Source organism: Homarus americanus, unplaced genomic scaffold (assembly GCF_018991925.1).
Source record: "Homarus americanus isolate GMGI-L3 unplaced genomic scaffold, GMGI_Hamer_2.0 scaffold32583, whole genome shotgun sequence".
In the NCBI taxonomy this organism is placed as follows: Eukaryota; Metazoa; Arthropoda; class Malacostraca; order Decapoda; family Nephropidae; genus Homarus; species Homarus americanus.
Window position 1 is genome coordinate 32139692 of NW_024713129.1, and position 23620 is coordinate 32163311.

Here is a 23620-nt window from a genome sequence, read left to right on the forward strand (position 1 = left end):
TGTTGCGCGACTCGAGTCACCGAACATATTCCATGCGCTCAGCTGTAGACAGGGGCGTCATAAACTAAAGGCCATTAGGACCATAACCTCCACTAGGAAATCAGAGAAACCCACCCCTGACAGACCGTACCATTACACTGAAGTTCCGCGGAGTTAGTATGTATCTCCCGTTCTTACTGCTCCCCAACTTCACTTCCCTAGCTAATATGTTTGACGAGCTGGCAACCACAGTCGCTGCCAACGTCGTTGCCATATGTGAGGCTTGGCAAATTGTGCCTAAAATGTGTCATGTTGATGGATATCAACTTTTTCATCACCTTTGCTCACATGGACCCGGGGGTTGCCCTCTTCTGTCAAGATGACCTACCCCCGTCACGCCTGGATGTTCAAGTCCCAGCACATGAGGAAGCATTGTGGGTACGTGTTGTGCCACGAGCCCACCCGCGCCACACTGCTTCTATCATAATCTGTGTGTCATACCATCCGCCTCGCTCACCCATCAGAGTCACTCTTATCAATCATCTCATTACCACCTCAGACCACCTCAGAGTTAGGTATCCATGTGCCAGTTTAGTATTATGTGGGGAGTATAATGAAATTGACACCATTGACATGCAGGACCAGCTGTCACTATTATAAGTTGTGATCCCCACACACGGTCAATATACCCTTGACCTTATCTTGAGCGACTTACCGGACCAGTACCAACCATCTCAACCAATGCCTTCTATCGGGTGTAGCACACACCTATCAATGCTCTGGTCTCCAGCTGTCACTCCCACTCAAGTACAGAGACCCTACATCAAGACCTACAGGCTTCCTACTATAACTCACCGTTTACTGTAACACACCTCCTACTTTAACCCACCACTTACTGTACCACACCAATAGCCACACCTTCGCCGCCATTTTATTACCTTAAAATTATATATCCTGATACATAAGTAGCTATCCTAGCTGTGTTGAGTTAGTTGAGCCACAGATCTATGCGGCATCCAGTGACTGTTGCCTCATAGACAATATCTGCACTGTTGTCGGCTTTGGTGCCGATGCTCTCCTTCCCCTGAGGCAGAGCAAAGCATACCTAAGGAGAGAGAAGGACAGTCGACATCTCATCCAGGCTGAAACATAACTTCTGGGCTGCTGCTTCTGTTTGGCTAGCACCTCCGCGAGTCTGGCGTACCGGCATCTTGCACTTGGTCCCATCCCACCAGAAGTTGTGAACACCAGAGGAGTGAAGCTGCCTTGATCAACGTTCTGAATTCTCTCCCCATATGCCCTTATCCTGTCGTTCTCGTTTCTCCTGTGTGCAGCATCGACAGCTAATTTATGGTGACATGCAGCCATGAGATAAAAAATCCTGATGTGGAATAAGGCTCGCTGTCCCCGCGTCCAGAATCCTCGAGCACCTACATCAACATGGGCTTCGTTGGATATGTTTGAAGTCCTTTGTTGGAAATTCTCACTGTCCAATGGAAGGAGGGTCGTTTCTACCATGACATCATGACAGATTTCCTTTCACATATTTGCTGTGAGATCCCTTACTTCGCCTTACTATATGAAGCCCCCTTTCTTGCACACCATGGCCTAAATGACGTCATAGGAAGAGCCACACACGCATTGGGAGGGCAAACCTTCTGCTGGCCAACCGAACCATAGAGCATTGGCATCTGTAAATTCATGTTTATTGAGACTGAAACCATTTGCCCTTAACAAAAACGTAGTTAACCAGTTCGAGGCGCCCACCTCTTGCGCTATAGCTACTTTTTTTCTTCAAATTCTCTGGTACGTGCAGCATCAGTTGCTGCAACTTATCACTGTGGCCGTGCTATCTTCCTGTCGTAATTCAATGTCGAATCTTGTTTACTTCACTGGTATCCACCACTCCAGTTGCGTTCTGAGCTATATTAAGGTTAGTGAGGGCTTCCGTGAGCTTAACTGAGTTTTGATGTTTGGTGGCAGCAATCTCCTCTAGATTGGTCAATCCCATACCTCCCAGTCTCGGTGGTAGTGCAAGGAGCGATCTTTCTGCTGGGGTTAAGTGAGGGTGTTTCACTAATTTGGGAATGAAAATGACACTGATAGCTTCTTCCAGATGGTGGAGGAGGGGACCAATATCAGGAATAGTGCGCATCAGGTAGTTCCAGCGATGCTTGACTCCATGGGTGAATGCAGCAAAAGCCGCATGTGAATCTGTGTTAGCAATCTCAGACAGAGCTCGGATTTCCCTAAACCCCACATTCACCTTTCCCGTTACGTACTCGGTCTTGAAGTCAGTCGTGCCTATTACTGCGCCTTGGTGTCTTTGGCCTTCCTTTGTTATTTTGACCTCACTTCCGCCAAACACCTCCATTGCCCGTTTATAATGGTCTGGCTTCACAATGAGGAAGGACTTGCTGGCGTTTGGGTGGTACCCTATTTGAGAGCCTCGTGATGTTACCAGGTCCCACCACTTTTTGATGTCCTCCACTTTTCCTGCTCCTGTAAGGTCATCAGCGTACATCACTTGTTTGACCTCAGTTGTTTCAAATTTTATTGTGTGTTGGAGCACGGATAGGCCCTTTGCATACATTGCCAGGGTCTCCCTGCGTTGTTCCCTCGGTTGACTGTATGATGGTATCACCTCTTAGAGCCTTGTTGTTTACTATATAGAGGTCTGATGGATTCCTATAGGAGTTTTCAACATACATTGCAAAGCTTGGACACTTGATCTTGATGTTGTGCAGTGCTGCCTTGCGGTTAAGTATGTTGAATGCGTTTGAAGAATCCATCAGGAGAATGGCCTCACAATCACGCTGCTCAAATATCGTTCTCATGGCGTGAATGGCAGCTTCCCCCCCAGCTTGGTGGCCAACACAAACTTGCAAGTTCCCTGCTGCTGCCCTGATATCATCCTTTACCACCTCTATTATGCATTTTCTGATGATCCGCCTCAGCTCTTTCCCCACCCCTATAGGCCTACATCCTGGAATCTTATCCAGGGGAATGAGGCGGCAGGCCGTCATAGCATGGAGGTGATGGCAGCACGAGGATGCCAGCTTTCTTACAAGGACGGCAATGGCAGTGCAGAGATCACTTGCTACGGGGCCAAACTTGTTAATGCTGAGGATGACTCTCCAACCGTTTGCATCCAGGCCTGAAGGACCAGCACCTTCTCGTGTCTTCAGTGCCCTTTTCCACACCATCCCTCCTGTTATTTTCTCGAACAAGACAGCATTTGGTGGGATATAGTCACCCTGGAAACTGATGCCTTCGTCTTCACTTGCAGGGGGATGCTTTTCTTTCAGTTGTTTTAATGTATCTCGGTTTATTGGAAGAACCCCACCAGAGGATTCCTCTGTGAGAGATCTTACTGCCGAGGACACTTTTCCCACACGCATTTTGATTCCAAACTTTCTTGCAACGTTATCGGTGTTTTGCTTTCTGTCACCTGTAAATTTTAGTCTCTTCTGCAATGTTCTTCCTTCGCATAGGAGATCCTCAAGTGCCCCATTCTGCCACATTGTCAATCTTCTCTTCATTGCTGCCGCATTTTCTTTGTGCTTAGTCTTTGTGCGTGTCCTCTGACAGAATAGATGTGGTATTATTGCCAGTATTTGAAGAGCTAAAGGGGCGAGGAAGCAGTCCTGAGTGTATTCAGTTATGAGGCGAATCATCTCCCGAATCATTTCTTTGGTGGCCGCTCACTTGGGCGGTTCAAACAGGTTAGCTGGCGACCACCTGACAATTTCTGAGTAAGTTTCTTTAACCCATATGTCTTCATTTTCCATCGACTTGCCATTCCACTGTGGTGGCTGTCTCTTAACCCACCTCCTACTATAACCCACCTCTTACTGTAACTCACCTCCTACTATAACCCACCTCTTATTGTAACCCACCTCCAACTATAACCAACCTCCTACTGTAACCCACCTCCTACTGTAACCCACCTCCTACTATAACCCCCCTCCTACTGTAACTGACCGCTTACTGTAACATACCATCGTCCTCAAGAGGTTAACCTACCCTCCCAGGTTAATTTGTATACATTTAATAACACAAAAATGTTTCTCATCATAAGTACCACAAACTATATCGCGAACCAAGTAGTTAAGTGATTAAGTTCAACCGTTTAATTGAAATAACAACACGCGATATATTTATAGCCAGTTAAAATAATACTCTCTTCGCCACCCCTCTTTTGTCGCTGTGATTGGTGGATCAGTTACTGCCGGTAGATTAGTTTGTATGTATTATTTTTCCTTTGATGGCCTCTGTGTTTTTTTTTGTAGCATGAGTGTGTTTTCTTTGTTAGTCTTAAGTGTTCAAATATTTTGTTTGTTTGTTTTATAAATTCAAATCCCAAAATATTTAGCCTTAATATAGGTATATGGGACCTACATCCATCTATGTCATTCTGCTAAACCCAAATAAAAAATATTTTGTTCCTAAACACTTATGCCTTGGGGTTGTATTTTGTCATGTTTACAAAAATCTATATACGGGTTCTACATGTAAAAATATTCAGCTTTATATATTTGTTTTTCATTCTTGTTTTTCGTTGTTGATCAGAAAATAGTGTTGTTGAATTGGTAATACTTTAGGTTTTAATTTTGTTGTGCTGGTGATATTGGTTTGATAATGTTAGGATTTACATTATTATATTTTAATTATCAGAAAAGTTTTAGAATTATAGGTACAAGGAGCAAAGCTACAGTATTAGTAGAATTAGTAGTAGAATCAATAATAATAATAGTAGTAGTAATAGAAATAGTACTGAGGATGTTGCCAAAAAGTTTGGTAACAAGATGCGTGTGGAAAAAGTTTCCTCGGCGGTAAGATCTCTCACAGAGGAATCTTCAGGGTGTTGCCAATAAACTGAGACTATACAGAAAATGAACGAAAAACTGTCCCCCACAAGTGAAGAGAAAGGTATCAGGTTCCAGGTGGATTATGTCCCTCCAAACGCTGTCATGTTCGAGAAAATAACAAAAGGGATGGTGTGGAAAAAAATAGTGAAGACACAGGGAGAGGCAGAGCCTTCACGCCTGGATGCAGACGGGTGGAGAGTCATCCTCAGTGTTAACAAGTTTGGTGATGCAGCACGTGATCTCTGCAATGCCACCGCCGCCTTTGCAAGAAAACTGACAACATCTTGCTGCCATCACCTATAAGCTCTAACGTCCAGCCGGCTTATCCGCCTGGACAAAAACCCAGGATGTATGCCCATAGGGGTGGGGGGAAGTGCTGAAACGGATCATTGGAAAATGTATAATGGAGATGGTCAATGATGATTCCAGGGAAGCTGCAGGGAACCTCCAAGTATGTGCTGCTGTGCTGGCCACTAGGCTGGGGGTGAAGCTGCCACTCACGCCATGAGAAAGATATTTGAGCAACGTGATTGTGACGCTTCCAATGCATTTAACATAATCATTCGCAAGGCTAAACTGCACAACATCATGATCAAGTGTCCAAGCTTTATAATGTATGTGGAAAACACCTACAGGAATCCATCAGACCTCTATATAACAAGCTTTAAGGCCCAAAGAGTAGATACCATCATACAGTCAACTGAAGGAGCAACGCAGTGGGACCCAGTCGCCATGGCCTATCCGTGCTCCAACATACAACAAACAATAATAAAACAAGGTCAAGCAAATGGCACTTGGTGATGACCTAACAGAGCAAGAAAAAGGGAAGATATCAAAATGTGGTGCGACCTGGTAACATCACGTGGTCTACAAATAAGGTACCACCCAAATGCCAGCAAGTCCTTCCTCATTGTGAAGCAAGAATACTATGACCGGGCTATAGAGGTGTTCATCGGAAGTGTGGCTAAAATAACAAAAAAAGGCCAAAGACACCTAAATGTAGGAATCGGCATGAATGATTTCAAGACAGAGTATGCAAAGGAAAAGGTAAATGAGTTGGTAAAGGAAATTGCTAAGACTGAGCCACATGCTGCGTTTGTGGCATTCAACCATGAGGTCAAACTTCACTGGAATTATCTTATGCGAACTATCCCCGATACCGGACCCTTCCTCTATCCTCTGGAAAAAGCCACCAAAGTAGCTTTTATTCAGTGCCGGATTTAGACCTGTGGAGGCCCATGGGCAGCCTCTTTGTGGAGGCCCCCCTCATTATAACTACCCAAGAGGGTGGTGTGGCGAGTGAGGTGAGCCTAAACATCTGGGAGTTCCGGGGGGCGCTGTAAGCCCCCCGGGAAAATTTTGAAATTTGAACACTTCTTTGGATAATTTTGAAGCCATATGCAGTTATATTGAGGAAATTATAACATTGAGAAATGCTTAATTAAATGTATATTTATTGATAGTGTACAAATTCCCAACACACACACACACACACAAAAGTGAGACATGACTGGAGTCATTCATGTAGTTTCAAGTCGACCAGCTCTGATATGTGGAGGCCCCCAGATTGTGGAGGCCCCTGGGCAGCTGCCCACTTTGCCCACTCCTGAATCCGGCCCTGCTTTTATTCCAACAACAGTGAAAATTATTCACTTAACCCCAGCAGAAAGGTCAATCCTTGCACTACCAACCATGAGACTGGGAGGAATGGGACTGACTAATCCAGAGGAGCTTGCTGCCACCGAACATCAGAACTCTGTCAAGCTCACGGTACCCCTCACTGAGCATATGGTAGCCCAGAATGCAACAAGTGAGATAGATACCAACGAATTAAACAAGATTCGACATTCCATTACGACAGAACGGCAGCACACCCAAAGTGAAAAACTTCAACATCTGATGCACTCATTGTCAGAATACTTTTTTTTTAAATGGTTATAGCTCAGGAGGTGGGCTTCTCGAACTGGTAAACAACGTTACCATTAAGGGCAAAAGGCTTCAGGCTTAACAAACAAGAATTTACATACGCCATTGCTCTAAGGCAGTGATTTTCAACCTTTTACATCTCACGGCACAGTGAGCCAGGCACTAAAATGGTCGAGGCACACCTTGCTGGGGCCTCACACACGCAAATGTGAATAATAAAGTGTGCGGCTAGACATACTGCCTCACACGCCTGTACTCACACATTTGTGAATGCGTTACCCTTCATGCATAGAACTAAACAAATAATGTAATTGAAATACTGTGTAACATTCAGTGCCATAATATCCTGACAACGGGGGTTAATTATTATGAACCATTGTAAACTCTACTCCGTAATCCTTTTGCGCTACCGCTCACAGGATGAGTGTGGGGTGCACAATAAAGTAGCGGCTATAAGTGGCAAAATCAAAATCACTCGCACATGCGCATTACCGCATCTTACGGCTGGCAGTGGAGATTGGCAGATCAACTTCTACGGCATTAAAGAGAGAATTTAAAACTGCCATTTGGGCTTTTAATGAACAACACATTTGTTTATTTATTACATCATTGAAAAAAAGGAGTTTAATGCGCTCCATAAAAGTACCAGTAATGTCAAAACAATATCCAAATGCTATTATTTTAAATGCCATACAAATGCTATTTAAACTCCCGCGGCACACCTACAGATGTTTCTCGGCACACTAATGTGCAGCAGCACATTGGTTGAAAATCGCTGCTCTATGGTATGGTTACCCAGTAGAAGGTTTGCCCACCCAATGCGTGTGTGGCTCATCCGATAACACTGACCATGCCATGATGTGCAAGAAAGGGGGCTTCATATGCATGAGGCATGACAAAGTAAGGGACCTCACAGCATATATGCTGAAGGAAATCTGGCACGACGTCATGGTGGAACCGACCCTCCTTCCATTGGACAGTGAGAATTTCCATCACAGGACTTCAAACACATCCACCGAAGCCCGTGTGGACGTCAGTGCTGGAGGATTCTGGGCGCGGCGACGGCGAGCCTTCTTCTATATCAGGATTTTTTATCCAATGGCCGCATGCCACCGAAACTAAGCTCACGAAGCTGCACACAGGAGGAACGAGAACGACAAGATAAGGGAATATGGGGAGAGAATTCAGAACTTTGATCAAGGCAGCTTCACTCCTTTGGTGTTCACAACCTCTGGTGGAATGGGACCAAGTGCAAGATGCCTGTACTCCAGACTCGCGGAGGTGCTATCCGAACAGAAGCAGCAGCCCAGAAGTTATGTTACTGCCTGGATGAGATGTCGACTGTCCTTCTCTATCCTTAAGTCTGCTTTGCTCTGCCTCAGGGCAACGAGAGCATTGTCCCCAAAGCCGACAACAGTTGTAGATATTGACTATGAGGTGACAGTCATTGAGTGCTGCATAGACCTGCAGCTCAACTAACTCAACACAGCTAGGATAGCTACTTATGTATTAGGATATTTAATTTTAAGGTAATAAAATGACGGTGAAGGTGTGGCTATTGGGGGAGGCTGGAGGCCACGTTACGTAGTAGTAGAGTAATGATAATGTCATAGTAGTAGAAGCATAGGTATTAGTAGTAGTAGTAATAATAACAGTAGTGTCTCAGCTGACCAAGTGAGTATATATAACTAATACAAGTGATCGTGGGCCCTTCGTGCCCGGTGGCGAGTCCGGTTGACCAGTTTAACAAGGCGTGAAAGTTCGAACGCTCGTGCTTGGCGAGCGTGCAACTGCCGTCCTGCTGACAGCATACAGCGACATTGTTTTCCAGATGGTCGTGGTTGTTATAATCAAGGTCGTGGTTGTTATAATCATGGTCGTTGTTGTTATAATCATAATCGTTATTGTTTTAATCATAGTCTTGGTTGTTATATTCATGATACTGCTTTTTATATTCATGGTCGTTCTTGTTATAATCATGGTTGTGGTTGTTATAATCATGGTCGTTGCTGTTATAATTATGGTCGTGGTTGTTATAATCATGGTCGTGGTTGTTATAATCATGGTCGTGGTTGTTATAATCATAGTCGTGGTTGTTATAATCAAAGTCGTGGTATTTATAATCATGGTCGTGGTTATTATAAACATGTTCGTGGTTGTTATAATCATGGTCGTGGTTGTTATAATCATGGTTGTGGTTGTGATACTTACAGTATCTAATATACTATAAGAAGGAATAGAACAAAGGTTATTTAAAGAAATATTCGCCATTAGGAGAGGTCTAATTCATAAAAAAAAAGTATTATGAATCACCGATGATCATTCCGAGATAAATTATATTATGAAGAGAAGTGACCTTCATTCTAGTTATATTAGTCACCATCTATTTAAGTGTTCACCTGTGTTAAGTCATCATAGTCATCATCTACGTTAGTCAGTCTTAGGCCCATCTCACATGACTGACCGACCATGGATGTTCTTTCCACGCGAGGGTGTTATTATTTACGCTGGTGGATGTAAGACCTCCTACCCTCACTGACGCAGCTATGGTCAATTTGGTGTTTTTCTTGTTTATAAATGCCTTCTAATCTGTCTCAAGTCTATCCGTCCTGTCTATTGCCATCCCAACTGTCTGTTCGTCTGTGTGGTGTTTGAATGTAAGCCCGTCTGTACTCTTTGTGTCGTCAAATCTGTCTGTCTTATCCGTAGTTGTTGGCGTGTGTCTGTCTGTTTGTCTAATGTGAACCAGTCAGTCAGCTGTCTGTCTGTCATGTTAGTTGCCACATTGTCTATTTGTGCATGTATGAATCTGTCTAATTTTGTTAACCTCCTGTCTGTTTTACTGTCTATATTCACCCTGTGTCCATTGTAGTCATCTTCTCCAAGCATTCCTGTTATTATCTTTTTATCTCTTCTCTTTTTCCACAGGAATAAGTATACACTGTAGCTGTAAGGTCGTCTGGTAACGTTGAAACTGCGCATCCAGACGCATGATGAAACTCAGCTCCCCCCCACCTGTTTCTCTAACTTTTTTCTGTTTCATTTTTATTCTTCTATTTACTCATCTTCCTTCCTTTACTAATCCAAACAACATTAAAAAAATGTAGGCTAAGACAGCGTAAATATAATCGTTAATTAATGCCTTCCTAAAGAAACCATCGACATGGGACCAGGTTTGTTCCACTCTACGATTTTTTTGCGATTTTTCCACAAAGTTTGATGAAAAACGATTGTGCCGTTTCAGCTGCCCAGAGCAGATACACACACAGCTAGTCCTATAGTATATTAGATTACATCAGTGCGACCATATAAATATTGGATATTCCTGCCAAGGATATATAAACATGTGTTTGGTGTGACAATTTCTTGCTCCCAGTGAATCATTCTGATGTGTGGATTGTGACCCTGAGGGGATGGCCTACAATCCCACGTGCGCACGTATGCCCTTACTACCTGGATACAGCAGTCCAGCCTGTCACCTCTCCGCCCTTCCCTCATAAGAACTAGTTTATTCTTTTGTTTGGGACCAAATCAGATGTCGGAGGCAGACGTAACTGTCGCCCAAGGTGCGGTACACTATGCCGGGAAACAGACATTGTTGCTTCTGTGCTAGCCAGTACCAAAATTGCACTAGCTGTGATTGTGCCACAAACAACCAACTATGTGTTGTTTGCAGAAAAAGGAAACAATCGCCGCAACCCTTATGGCAGAGAACCGACACAGGAGGCCACAGTGGATATCGCAGGGACCCAGCCGCCTGATGATATCCTACATGAACGCTGCTCCAACAGTAACAGATGTCCACGAGGTGAATTAGAGACAGCCACCACAGTGGAATGGCATGTCGATGAAAAATGCGGACAATAGGGTTAAAGAAACTTACTCAATAATTGTCAGGTGGTCGCCAGCAACCTGTTTGAACCACCCAAGTGTGCGGCCACCAAAAAATGATTCAGGAGATGATTCGCCTCATAACTGAGTACACACAATACTGCTTCCTTGCCCCTTTAGTTCTTCATATACTGGCAATAATACCACATCTATTCTGTCAGAGGACACACACAAAGACTAAGCACAAAGAAAGTGAGGCAGCAATGAAGAGAACATTGACAATGTGGCAGAATGGGGCGCTTGATGATCTCCTATGTGAAGCACGAACACTGCAGGAGAAACTAAAATCTACAGGAGACGGAAAGCAAAACACCGAAGACGTTGCAAGGAAGTTTTGAAACAAAATGCGTGTGGGAAAAGTGTCTTTGGCGGTAAGATCTCTCACAGAGGAATCCACCGGTGGGGTCCTGCCAATAAACAGAGAGACATTAAAACAACTGTAGGAAAAACATCCCCCTGCAAGTGAAGATAAAGGCATCAGGTTCCAGGGTGCCTAAATCCCACCAAATGCTGTCCTGTCATCCTCAGCACTAACAAGTTTGGCCCTGTAGCAAGTGATCTCTGCACGGCCATTGCCGTCCTTGCAAGAAAGCTTGCATCCTCGTGTTGCCAGCTCCTCCATGCTCTGACGGCCTGCCGCCTCATTCCCCTGGATAAGAATCCAGGATGTAGGCCAATAGGAATGGGGGAAGTGCTGAGGCGGATCATCGGAAAATGCATAATGGAGGTGGTAAAGGATGATGTCAGGGCAGCAGCAGGGAACCTGCAAGTTTGTGCTGGCCAACAAGCTGCAATAGAAACTGCCATTCACGCCATGAGAACGATATTTGAGTTGCACGATTGTGAGGCCGTTCTCCTGGTGGACGCTTCAAACACATTCAACATACTTAACCGCAAGGCAGCACTGCACAACATCAAGATCAAGTGTCCAAGCTTTGCAATGTATGCTGAAAACTCTTATAGGAATCCATCAGACAAAGGTAAATAACAAGGCTCTAAGAGGGGATACCATCATACAGTCAACCGAGGGAACAACGCAGGGAGACCCTGTTGCAATGGCAATGTACGCAAAAGGCCTATCCGTGCTCCAACACACAATAAAATTTGAAACAACTGAGGTCAAACAAGTGGCGTACGCTGATGACCTTACAGGAGCAGGAAAAGTGGAGGACATCAAAAAGTGGTGGGACTTGGTAACATTACGAGGGGCACAACTAAGGTACCACCCAAACTCCAGCAAGCCTTTCCTCAGTGTGAAGCCAGAATGTTCGGTAGAAGTGAGGTCTAAATAACAAAGGATGGTAAAAGACATCTAGGCGCAGTAATTGGCACGACGGACTTCAAGACCGAGTACAAAACGTGAAAGGTGAATGAGGGGGTTAGGGAAATCCAAGCTCTGTCTGAGATTGCTAACACAGAGCCACATGCGGCTTTTGCGGCATTCACCCATGGAGTCAAACATCGCTGTAACTACCTGATGCGCACTATCCCTGATATCAAACCCCTCCTCCACCCTCTGGAAGAAGCTATCAGCGTCAATTTCATTCCCAAATTAATGAAACACCCTCACAGCAGAAAGATCACTCCTTGCACTACCACCGAGACTTGGGGAAATGGGATTAACCAATCCAGAGTAGATTGCTGCCACTGAACATCAAAACTCGTTTAAGGTCACGGCAGCTTTCACGGACCACATAATAGCTCAGAACACAACACGGGAGGTGGATACCAGTGAAATAAACAAAATTTGAAAGTCCATTACGACAGAACAACAGAACGCCAAAGAGATAAGTTGCAGCAACTGTTGCTGCAAGTACCAGAGAATTTGAAAACAAAAATAGATTTAGCGCAGGAGGTGGACGCCTGGAACTGGTTAACTACGTTACCGATAAGGGCAAATGGTTTCAGTCTCAATAAAAAAGAATTTACAGATGCTAATGCTCTAAGATACGGTAAGCCAGTAGAAGGTTTGCCCTCCCAATGCGTGTGTGGCTCTTCCTATGACGTCGATCACGCCATGGTGTGCAAGAAAGGGGACTTCATATGCATGACGCACGACGAAGTAAGGGATCTCACAGCAAATATGTTGAAGGAAATCTGCCGTGATGTTATGATAGAACCGACCCTCCTTCCAATGGACGGTGAGATCTTCCAACATAGGACTTCAAACACACCCAATGAAGCCCATGTTGACGTCAGTGCTCGAGGATTCTGGACGCTGGGACAGCGAGCTTTCTTCTATATCAGGATTTTTTATCCCATGGCTGCATGTTACCGTAACTTAGCTCTCGATGCTGCACACAGGAGGAACGAGAACGACAAGATAAGGGCATACTGGGAGAGAATTCAGAACGTTGATCAAGTCAGCTTCACTCCTCTGGTGTTCACAACCTCTGGTGGGATGGGACCAAGTGCAAGATGTTTCTACGCCAGACTCGCGGAGGTGATATCCAAACAGAAGCAGCAGCCCAGAAGTTATGTTACAGCATGGATGAGATGTCGTCTGTCCTTCTCTCTCCTTCGGTCGGCTTTGCTCTGCCTCAGGGGAACGAGATGTTCGGTGCCAATGCCGACAACTGCTGCAGATATTGACTATGAGGCTACAGTCACTGAATGCCGCATATATCTGCGGCTCAATTAATTTAACACAGTTAGGATAACTACTTATGTATTAGGATATTTAATATTAAGGTAATAAAATGGCGGCGAAGGTGTGGCTATTGGGGGAGGCTGGAGGCCACGATAAAAAATAAATAAAATAATAATAATAGTGTAGTCATAGTAGAATCAAAGGTAGCAGTAGTAGTAATAGTAGCAGTAGTAGTACCTCACAGACGTGTTTAACTTCAGTCACCTATACATTGAGTAGATTACATACTGGGACAATCTTATGAATATTATACCTAATGATCAACTCTACTTATCGTTGTTGCCTCATAATAATGCTTTTGAGCAGTCCGTGTTTATTCCACACTGAGCTAACAGCATGTGGACGGCAAACACACTTCAACAGTAGAAGCATAGGTAGTAGTAGTAGGACAGAGAGCGAGTGTTTAATTCTTGGGGGGTGAGAGAGAGAAGAGGGGAAGGGAGGCAAATTGACAAACAGAGAAGGAATTAAGGAGATTAATGAGAGAAAAAAAGAGATAACAACCGGAAGTCACACACATTCGTAAGGTTAATGTACTTAGTAATCTCTCTCTCTCTCTCTCTCTCTCTCTCTCTCTCTCTCTCTCTCTCTCTCTCTCTCTCTCTCTCTCTCTAAGATAAAACCCACATTTAGTCAGTAAGCTGTTTAAGCATTACTTTTAAACTGTTATCTCAGACTGCCTTTCATCCGTGACTGGAGTGTAAAAGAAATATAAAGTGTGTCATAATTGAGAATAATAGTGACAGCGTGATGAAAGGTGAAGATTAAAGGATGGAAAGTAAAAGTTAAGAGACGAGATAAAGGAGGAACTTTATCAGCTTTTACGATGATAGATCTATATATGCTTTGTGTGTGTGTATGGACGTGCGGGTGGACAAGTGGTTTGTCGTGCACTATAATATCCTGTCCCTTCTTTCCGGGCGAATCTGAGTAAGTTAGCAGACTTTTCGCCTTGGAAAAGGGTATAAGGATTAATCACGGTAAATTTGGATTATTTTCCCTGAATTTAAACTTATTTTTCATGCATTCTTACTCACACCAATTTGAAGACTACCTTAAGTTCCTCGGGTGAGGGACAAGATCTTAGTATGCAGTTCTCTCTCTAGATCACTAAGATGAGGCTCTGGAACAAATAACTCGATGCTCCGGCGTTTCCGTCGGTTTCAGCGAGCCTGCAACACAACTCATTCAAAAGCTGCAGGGCCTTAGTGCTCCAGGCTCCCAGAGTCTCTGAATCTACTGGGACAAAATAATATTTAGGGCTCAAGTTCGTGTACTTTCGCCCCTGCTGGTTTCCCCTAAAGCTTGTTGTCGTCTCGACCCTTGCTGTATTGAGGTAATGATAAGGAGGCGTCCAGATGGTAGTACTGTATATGCATAGTCCCGCATTAGCTGTTTACCCTCCTACCTTCCAGGGGTCAGCGTGATGTCGTCTGGACCCTTGTTGTTGGACCTGTGTACATTACCTGCTGTTGCCTGTGTGCTAGTGTCTATAAATATGAATAAATATGCTGTTTATCCATAAGTTGGTGTTGTTATTCATCCTGGTGAGGTCGTTGATTTTGTATATATATATATATATATATATATATATATATATATATATATATATATATATATATATATATATATATATATATATATATATATATATAAAAATCAACGACCTCAGCAGACGAGGTTCGAGTCCTGGCTGGTGAGGTCGTTGATTATATGTTCAAGTCCATGTTATATGACTAAAAATGAAATATATATATATATATATATATATATATATATATATATATATATATATATATATATATATATATATATATATATATATATATATATATATGTGTGTGTGTGTTAAGTTTTTAAGTTTTTGTACTGTTCCTTCGGATAAACAAAATAAAAGCCTCAAAACATACATACATATATATGTACTGTACAGTACATACATAGCACCTACACACACACACACACACACACACTTGTACCGTACAGTACTCTCCAATACGTTATTATCTTGCCCAAGTCCCCAATAATTTGAAAATATGGAGGAATTTTTAACCAGAGAAAAAATATGTTCTAATTATTTATAAGATAAATATTTACCTTGATTTTATATAATATAAATGTGTTTTAAAGAGGCAGGTGTATCGGCCAATCAGCTGCTTCTCACTTGTATGAACAATAACCCAAATCGCGGAAAACGGAGTTATTGATACAGTTTCCTTGGGTCTGAAACATACATACATACATACATACATACATACATACAAGCATACATACATACATACATACATAAATACAATCATACATACATACATACATACATACATACATACATACTTATCTCTCTCTCTCTCTCTCTCTCAGAGCCCGGCCGCTCACCCCACCTGGTGAAGGGGGGCAGTGTCGACATGTTCCTGGTAAGAGAGAAAGTTTGGTTATTTCCGCCTTAGTTTCTGTGACGCAGTGAGAGAGAGAGAGAGTTAGACAGAGAGAGAGAGAGAGAGAGAGAGAGAGAGAGAGAGAGGGTTTACCAAACACACTTTTAAACCTATTGAAAGATATATTTTTTTAGGGGCGCCAGGAACCAAATATTTTGTGTCTCAGTTTCTAGCAGGGCGTAGTAAGGGGTAGTAGGGGGTGGGATAGTAAAGGATAGTAAGGGGTAGTAGGGGGTATGGTGTAGTATGGGGTGGGATAGTAAGGGGTAGTAAGGGGTAGGTAGGGGCATGGTGTGCAAGTATGGGGAAGGGATAGTAAGGGGGTGGTGCAGGGGGCATATGGGTGTAGGGGGGTTTGGTGTAGTATGGGGTGGGATAGTAAAGGGTAGTAAGGGGTAGTAGGGGTGCATGTAGTATGGCAGGATGGTAAGGTAGTAAAGGGTAGTAGAGGGTTTGGTGTGGTATGGGGTGGGATAGTAAAAAGTAGTAAGGGTAGTAAAAGTAGCGGTGTAGTATGGGGTGGGATAAGGTAAAGGGGTAGTGGGGTGTATATGGGGTGGGGAGTGGTAAGTAGTAGAGGGGTTGGGGGGTGGTAGGTAAAAGAAGGGGTGGGTAGTAGGGGGTACGGTGTAGTATGGGGTGGGATAGTAAAGGGTAGTAAGGGGTAGTAGGGGGTACGGTGTAGTATGGGGTGGGATAGTAAAGGGTAGTAGGGGGTAATAGGGAGTGGGATAGTAAGGGGTAATAGTGGGTAGTAGGGGGTAGTAGGGAGTGGGAGAGTAAAGGGTAATAGTGGGTAGTAGGGGGTGGGGTAGTAAGGGGTGGTAGTGGGTAGGAACGGGTAGTAGAAGGTAGAAAATGATAGCATGAGTAGTAGGGGGTAGAAGATGGTTAAAAGAGGGTAATAAGGGGAAGTAGGAGGTAGGAGGGTGTAGTAGGACTATTAGGAGGTAGTGGGGGTGGCAGAAGGAGGTATACACAATAGAGGTGTTGAGGATAACACCCAAACACTACCCCTGATGTAACCTAACCTAACATGACTTACGTCTAACCTATCCTAACTTACCCTAACCCTAACCTAACATAACTTACGCCTAACCTAACCTAACTTACCCTAACTTAACCCAACCCTAACCTAACCTGACTAACGTCTAACCTAACCTAACTTACCCTAACTTAACCCAACCCTAACCTAACCTGACTAACGTCTAACCTAACCTAACTTACCCTAACTTAACCCAACCCTAACCTAACCTGACTAACGTCTAACCTAACCTAACTTACCCTAACTTAACCTAACCCTAACCTAACCTGACTTACGTCTAACCTAACCTAAGTTACCCTAACTTGACCTTACCCTAACCTAACCTAACCAAACTTAACCTACCCTTAACCTAACCTAACCTTACCAAACACCTTCTTTTGTCTCAATACATAAAAATTCAACACCTTTTTACGTATCCAGATATTACCTGCAACCTCTTAATTGACTTCTACCTGCAGTGGAACAGACACCTCGATATCCTCCCCGGCGGCCCAAGCTCTTATCACCACACACATGTAAACACCTGACACTTTTTATCGCCTCCACACACCTGACACTTTTACCGCCTCTGCACACCTGACAAAGTTCTTACCTGTACACACCTGACGCTGTTCTTACCTGTACACACCTGACGCTGTTCTTGCCTATACACACCTGTCGCTGTTCTTGCTTGTACACACCTGTCACAGTATAGAGGCTAATAGTTCCTTCTCAAGCCAGCTGGTCTTAACAATTTTCTTGGCATATGTTGTGGGATTTTTTTGTGTGGGGAGGAGTTCGGTGCCTGGCAGGTAAGGTCCGGTGCTTGTGTGTGTGTGTGTGTGTCTCTTACTCTGTGTCTGTATGTGTGTCTGAATCTGTGTCTGTATGTGCGTTTGTGTGCTGTCTGTTTCTCTCTGTCTCTCATTGTCTGTCACTGTCTCCCTGTTTCTGTCTGTGTCTCTGTCTCTTTGTATGTCTCTCAGTTTACCTGGACGGAGTGATAATTGTGTTGTCTCTTATCATGGCCTAGGACTAATTAATATTAACTATCATAAAGTGGGTCTCTCTCTCTCTCTCTCTCAGTGGTGTAACAGCGCGTGACGTGTACTCTGTTAACGGACATAACGGGAGTCGCAACAGGTGAGGGTAACCACTGTCTCACCGTTTACCTGAAGCTGAACACCTGTTGGACGTACGTGTGAGTGTGTGTGTGTGTGCGCGTGTGTGTGTTATATTTATTTACTTTAAGTAACATTCAGACAGACAGACAGATAGACAGACAGACATACAGAAAGACCGGCAGACAGACAGACACAGACGAAAAAATTAGCCAAACGGAATTAAAAGACAGAATGATAAATGTTAATGATAAACACAAACACAGACAACGTACGCTTAAGAAATTGAAAGATAGATATGAACAGAAAAAGACAAGAGGAACAGTGTCTGTGTGTCTTGATATGTCATCTGCTAGCGGTGATTGTTATAATCCAACGAGGAACTGTTAGTCTGTAATGTTTAGCATTCCAGCAAGAAGCATGTGTTGTCCGTGACGTCGTAATAAGGTCACCAATGAGACTCGCGTTTGGTGTGTGACGTAGGAGTCTTTTCACCAATACCAGTTCGTACTTTCATGACGTCACTTCCTATTGAACCAATGGGGTTAGCTTGGGCGCGTTGACACGGGAACTACAAGTGTATGTTGCAGGTTATTTATTTTTGTATATTAATTACAGGTAAACTGGCTTGAAACATTAACGTATTATATGATGGAGAATCTGTTATTGGGATTTTTTTTAATATAATGATTATTCTATCTTATTTATTAATGACATAAACAAGGAAATTAATGATAAGGAAAAGAACACTGGTAACTTTTTCCATAGCGGTAAGCCAGCCCCCCTCCAGGTTATGGCAAGACGATCAGTCAGTAGTGTGTGAGGCGTGGATGAGGAGCCTACCAAGCAATCGGCTCTGAGAGGAGCGAGAGAGAAAAAAAAATACTTTGGGAGTGTGGAACAGTGGTGAATAGTAGAAGTGGATAAAGACAGAGATAATGAAACAGTGGATTATATTAAGTGCAGTGCTGGCCACAGGTAAGTCACTTGACTGCTTATAATGACAGATTCTTGACAGGTATGACTGTTTCTTGACATCTATTGACAGTCCATCTCACATTCTCCATTAACTGTAAACCCTGTATAAATATTTGTAAATGAGTCATGATAGTCATTTACACTACGATAGATTAGGTTAGTGATATGTTGGGTTAGGTTAGTTTAGGTTACTGTTAAGTTGGGTTAGGTTAGGTTAGTTCAGGTGAGTGTTATGTCGGGTTAGGTTAGTGTTATGTTGGATTAGGTCAATTTAGGTTAGTGTTAGTTTGGGTTAGATTTGGTTAAGATTAAGTTAATGTTTGGTTACTTTAGGTTAGGGTTAGATTGGGTTACTGTTAGGCTTGGTTAAGATTAGGTTAGCGTTAAGTTAGGTTACTGTTAGGTTGGGTTAGGTTATTTTTAGTTAAGATCAGGCTAGGTTGATTTAGGTTAATTTTAGATTAAGTTATCGTTAAGTTAGGTTGGGACAGTTTAGTTAAGGTTAAGTTTCATTAATAATAAGGAAGGTTAACGTCAGGTTAAGAAATTTTTAGGTAATATTAGGTCAACTAAATTTGGGTAAAATCAAGTTACAAAAAACGAGATACACAATAGATTAGGCTATTTAACAGTAGGAGGTAAATCCAGGTATTTCTACGGTGTTTTGAGGTATAAAATTACTTAGATATCTTTGGCGTTTGTGTGACCCCGAAATAGTACATCACATTAACCTTTTTTAAGAGATTTTTTTCCGTGTTTTATAAGTGTGTTTTAATTGTTTTAATGTTTTTGTATGTGTTTCATTGAGCGGTTTGGACAACTCTCTCTCTCTCTCTCTCTCTCTCTCTCTCTCTCGGTGTCTGTGGGTGCATCAGTCCGTCTGCCTGACCTTAACCCGGAGTTAGCGGGCAACGTAGTATTACATAGCCCGGAAGTGCGCTGTAGTCTAACCTTGCTGTAACCTAGTGAACTGAGATAGAGAAAGTTAACTAGAGAATAGAATTAACAAAGTAAAAGTCGTAGAGAAAGAGAAGGAGGGAAAGAATAAGAGACAGACAGAGATCAGATGTAGAGAAGGTTTATGTGAAAGAGAGAGAAATTTGATTGTGAGAGAGAAAAAAAATAAGGTATAGAGAGAGAGAGAGAATAAGAGGAAATTTGAGTGAGAGAAAATGGAAGAGAGCAAGTAAGTATAAAACATCTTTACTGAGCAATTTATTGATCAGTGAAGATGTTTGGCTCTCCGGCTGTCTAAGTGAAAGAGGGAGAGACGAATAGACAGGTAGATAGAGGTAGAGACAGAGAGTAAGAGATCAATATATAGAGGCGACAGACAGACATGTGGTTAATAGACATTCCTAAGTATATAAACTCTCACACTCAATCTCTCTCCAGCTAGATAACTCGCATAGTCTCTCACAGTCAAACACACACACACACAGACACACACACACATACATACATACATACACACGCACACACACACAGATAGACACACACACTCACACCCTTCACGCACATCCCCTCCCCACACACTCACCCGCACACGCACACTTACATCCCTCGCACACACACACACACACACTACACACTCACACCCCCCAAACACACACTCACCGCCCATGCACACACTTTCACACACCCACACTCTCCCAATCACTGTCCGACGCCCATACATCCACACACCCCCACACACGTACACTCACATCCCCCACACAACACACACACACACACACACACACACAAAGGAAAATTATAGAGTCGATAAGAGGAAAGACATAGAGAGAAAGCAAGGGAATGGAAAACAAGAGAAGAAGAGGAAAAGAGAGAGAGAGAGAGAGAGAAAAGAGAAACTCCTATTAATAAATATTTAATTAGTCGCCAACACCCAATTATGTCATTACATTCCTTATCTCTTATTTATTATATATTATATCTATCTCAGTCTCTCCTATCTCTTATCTCCATCTTTATCTCTCTCTCTCGCTACGATCTATTTCTCTAGTTTCTCTACTGACCTCTATTTCTCTTTCTCTCATCTTTGTAAAGGAAAACTTGCATGAATAGTGTTTGCTCTCTCTCTTGATCACTTGTTACTGTTGAATTGAAATCTCTTTACTGGATAGATCTCTCTCTCTCTCTCTCTCTCTTTCTCTCTCTCTCTCTCTCTCAATATGCACAGGGTAGGAGTACTCTATATGTGTATTTATTCATATGCATATTCAATACATACTGAGAAGCGTGTAACTGTTTTGTGAATTATGCGGGCTAAGGTGTGTGTGCGTGTGTGCATGTAGTGTATGTTGGTGTTTAGTATGTGTGTATAATGTATATTGGTGCTTGTTAGTGTGAGTGGTGTGTATGTGTGTATGTATAGTGTATGCTGGTGTGTGTAATGTATGTGTGTGTGTAGTGTATAGTGTGTGTGTGTATACTGTGTGCTGGTGTGTGTAGTGTATGTGTGTGTGTGTGTGTATGTATGTGTGTGTGTGTATACTGTGTGCTGGTGTGTGTGTGGTGTATGTGTGTGTGTGTGTGTGTGTGTATGTGTGTGTGTGTGTGTGTGTCTGTATAGTGTGTGTGTGTGTGAGTGTGTGTATAATATGTGCTGGTGTGTGTGGTGTATGTATGTGTGTGTGTGTGTGTATAGTGTATGTGTGTGTGTGTGTGCATAGTGTGTGCTGGTGTGTGTAGTGTGTGTGTGTGTGTGTGAAGTGTGTGTGTGTATAGTGTGTGTGTGTATAGTGTGTGTGAAGTTTGTGTGTGTGTATAGTGTGTGCTGGTGTGTGTAGTGTATGTGCGTGTGTGTGTGTATAGTGTGTGCTGGTGTGTGTGTGTGTATAGTGTGTAGTGTGTGTGTGTGTATATAGTGTGTGCTGGTGTGTGCAGTGTATGTGTGTGTGTGTGGACGGATGTGGTGTGCGTTTGTGAATAGATAAATGGGTTGAGTGTGCACGTGTTTGGCTGTGTGGGCGTTCGACTGTTTGAGGGAGATGAAGAGAGTATCTGTGTGTGTTTATTTGTGTACCCGCGTGTGTGTACCATCAGAGAGAGACGCACACAGGAACGATGACGTCACACATCTTGGATACTGACTAACGGCACTTGGTCGAGTTGCCGGGTCGCTTATTTCCTCCCGAATACAAATCCCAGTCCATTTTCTCTCCAATAAAAAACGATGACCATTAATAAGAAAAACTACATTCACTGAACCATTAAATTATTGGCTGATTAAGTTAATGAAAAATTTAAATAGATTATTGTGAAAGCTTAGGGTTTTTTATACGGGTTACATGGCAGCGAAAATATCTGTGAATGTGTTAACTCCGAGTTACCTTCCAGCGTCTTTACCGTTGAGGCGACCAGCGTGGAGTACAGAAAAAAGAGTACTCTCTCTCTCTCTCTCTCTCTCTCTCTCTCTCTCTCTCTCTCTCTCTCTTCGTTCGTATAATCTGTGCTTAGTTTGTTTGATGATTTATTTTAATTTCTTCTTTTTTGTCTTCCTTCTTTTCCATCGATTAATATTATCCTTCTCCTCTTCATCCTCCTCCTCTTCCACCACAACCACTTCCTCCTCCTCCTCCGCCAGCCCCGTGACCTCATGACTGGGTCAGCGCGTGACCCTGACAAATGTATAAAAACACAAGACATCACTTACCTGGTCCTTCACCTTGTTCCTCCTGGTCTGGTGCACCTGGTCTATCTGTGTGTGTGTGAGAGAGAGAGAGAGAGAGAGAGAGAGAGAGAGAGAGAGAACTTGATCTGGTTAGCCTGATTCACCTAGACTGAGAGAGAGAGAGAGAGAGCTTGATCTGGTTAGCCTGATTCACCTAGACTGAGAGAGAGAGAACTTGTTCCTGCTCGCGCGGTACGTGTTGACTTTTTTGTGGACTGGTGGATGGAGAGAGAGAGGAAAGAAATCGCAGGAAAGGGAAAGAGAGAAAAAAATAGAAAATCCCTCGTGATGTGGGTGAGGCAAAAACGAGAGAGAGATGAAAAAAAGTGGGAAAAATAAATCGAGTTTAAGAGAGAAAACAAACATGAGAGAAGGTAAAAAAAATATTTAGAAGGCAAAAAAGAGTGAAGAAGAGAGATAGAGCGAGAGAAAGAATAAGAAAGAGAGGGAGGAAGAAACAGGTAAACACGAAGTGCAATAAGTAAATGAATGCAGGAGAACAGGTTGGTGAGAGAGGGAGAGAGGTGGGGAGTGAGGGAGGGACATATTCCGTTAGTAGGTCAGGAATGCCTGCCTGACCACTTCACCCATCCTACTACCACTACCTTGCCCACGTCCCCTACCACTACTACCACCACTACTACTGTCACCCACCGCTACTACTGCCGTTGACCTTACCACCACCAGTACCACCACCACCACTGCTTCTACTACTGCCTTTAACCTTACCACCACCAATACTACTATTACCTCTGCTACCAATACTACCTTACCACCACTATTACCATTACTACCACCACCAATACCACAACCACCATTATCATTACCACCACCACCACCACCATATCCACTACTACCACTATCATCACCACCATATCCACTACTACCACTATCACCACCACCACCCTCAGCCACCACCTACCACCATTACCATTACCATTACCAACAAAACCGCCCCAGACGCATTATACCATCATAGACTCTACAAATATTACCATACACACCCACTGTCATATACACAGACGAACAGACAAGCAGACTTTTTGATTGTTAGTATATACAAACACAC

At 43.2% G+C, this 23620-nt stretch overlaps 1 protein-coding gene across 3 annotated transcripts in view; it reads left to right on the top strand.

Moving 5' to 3' along the window:
• The first annotated feature begins 18718 nt into the window (after window positions 1-18718).
• LOC121869850 overlaps window positions 18719-23620 on the top strand; it is a 122874-nt gene continuing 117972 nt past the window's right edge. For all 3 annotated transcript variants that reach the window (XM_042371421.1, XM_042371426.1, XM_042371431.1), the window contains exon 1: window positions 18719-18875. In XM_042371421.1, coding sequence (XP_042227355.1) covers window positions 18836-18875 — 40 coding nt within the window. In that variant the 5' untranslated portion in view covers window positions 18719-18835. The remainder of the gene's footprint in view (window positions 18876-23620) is intronic.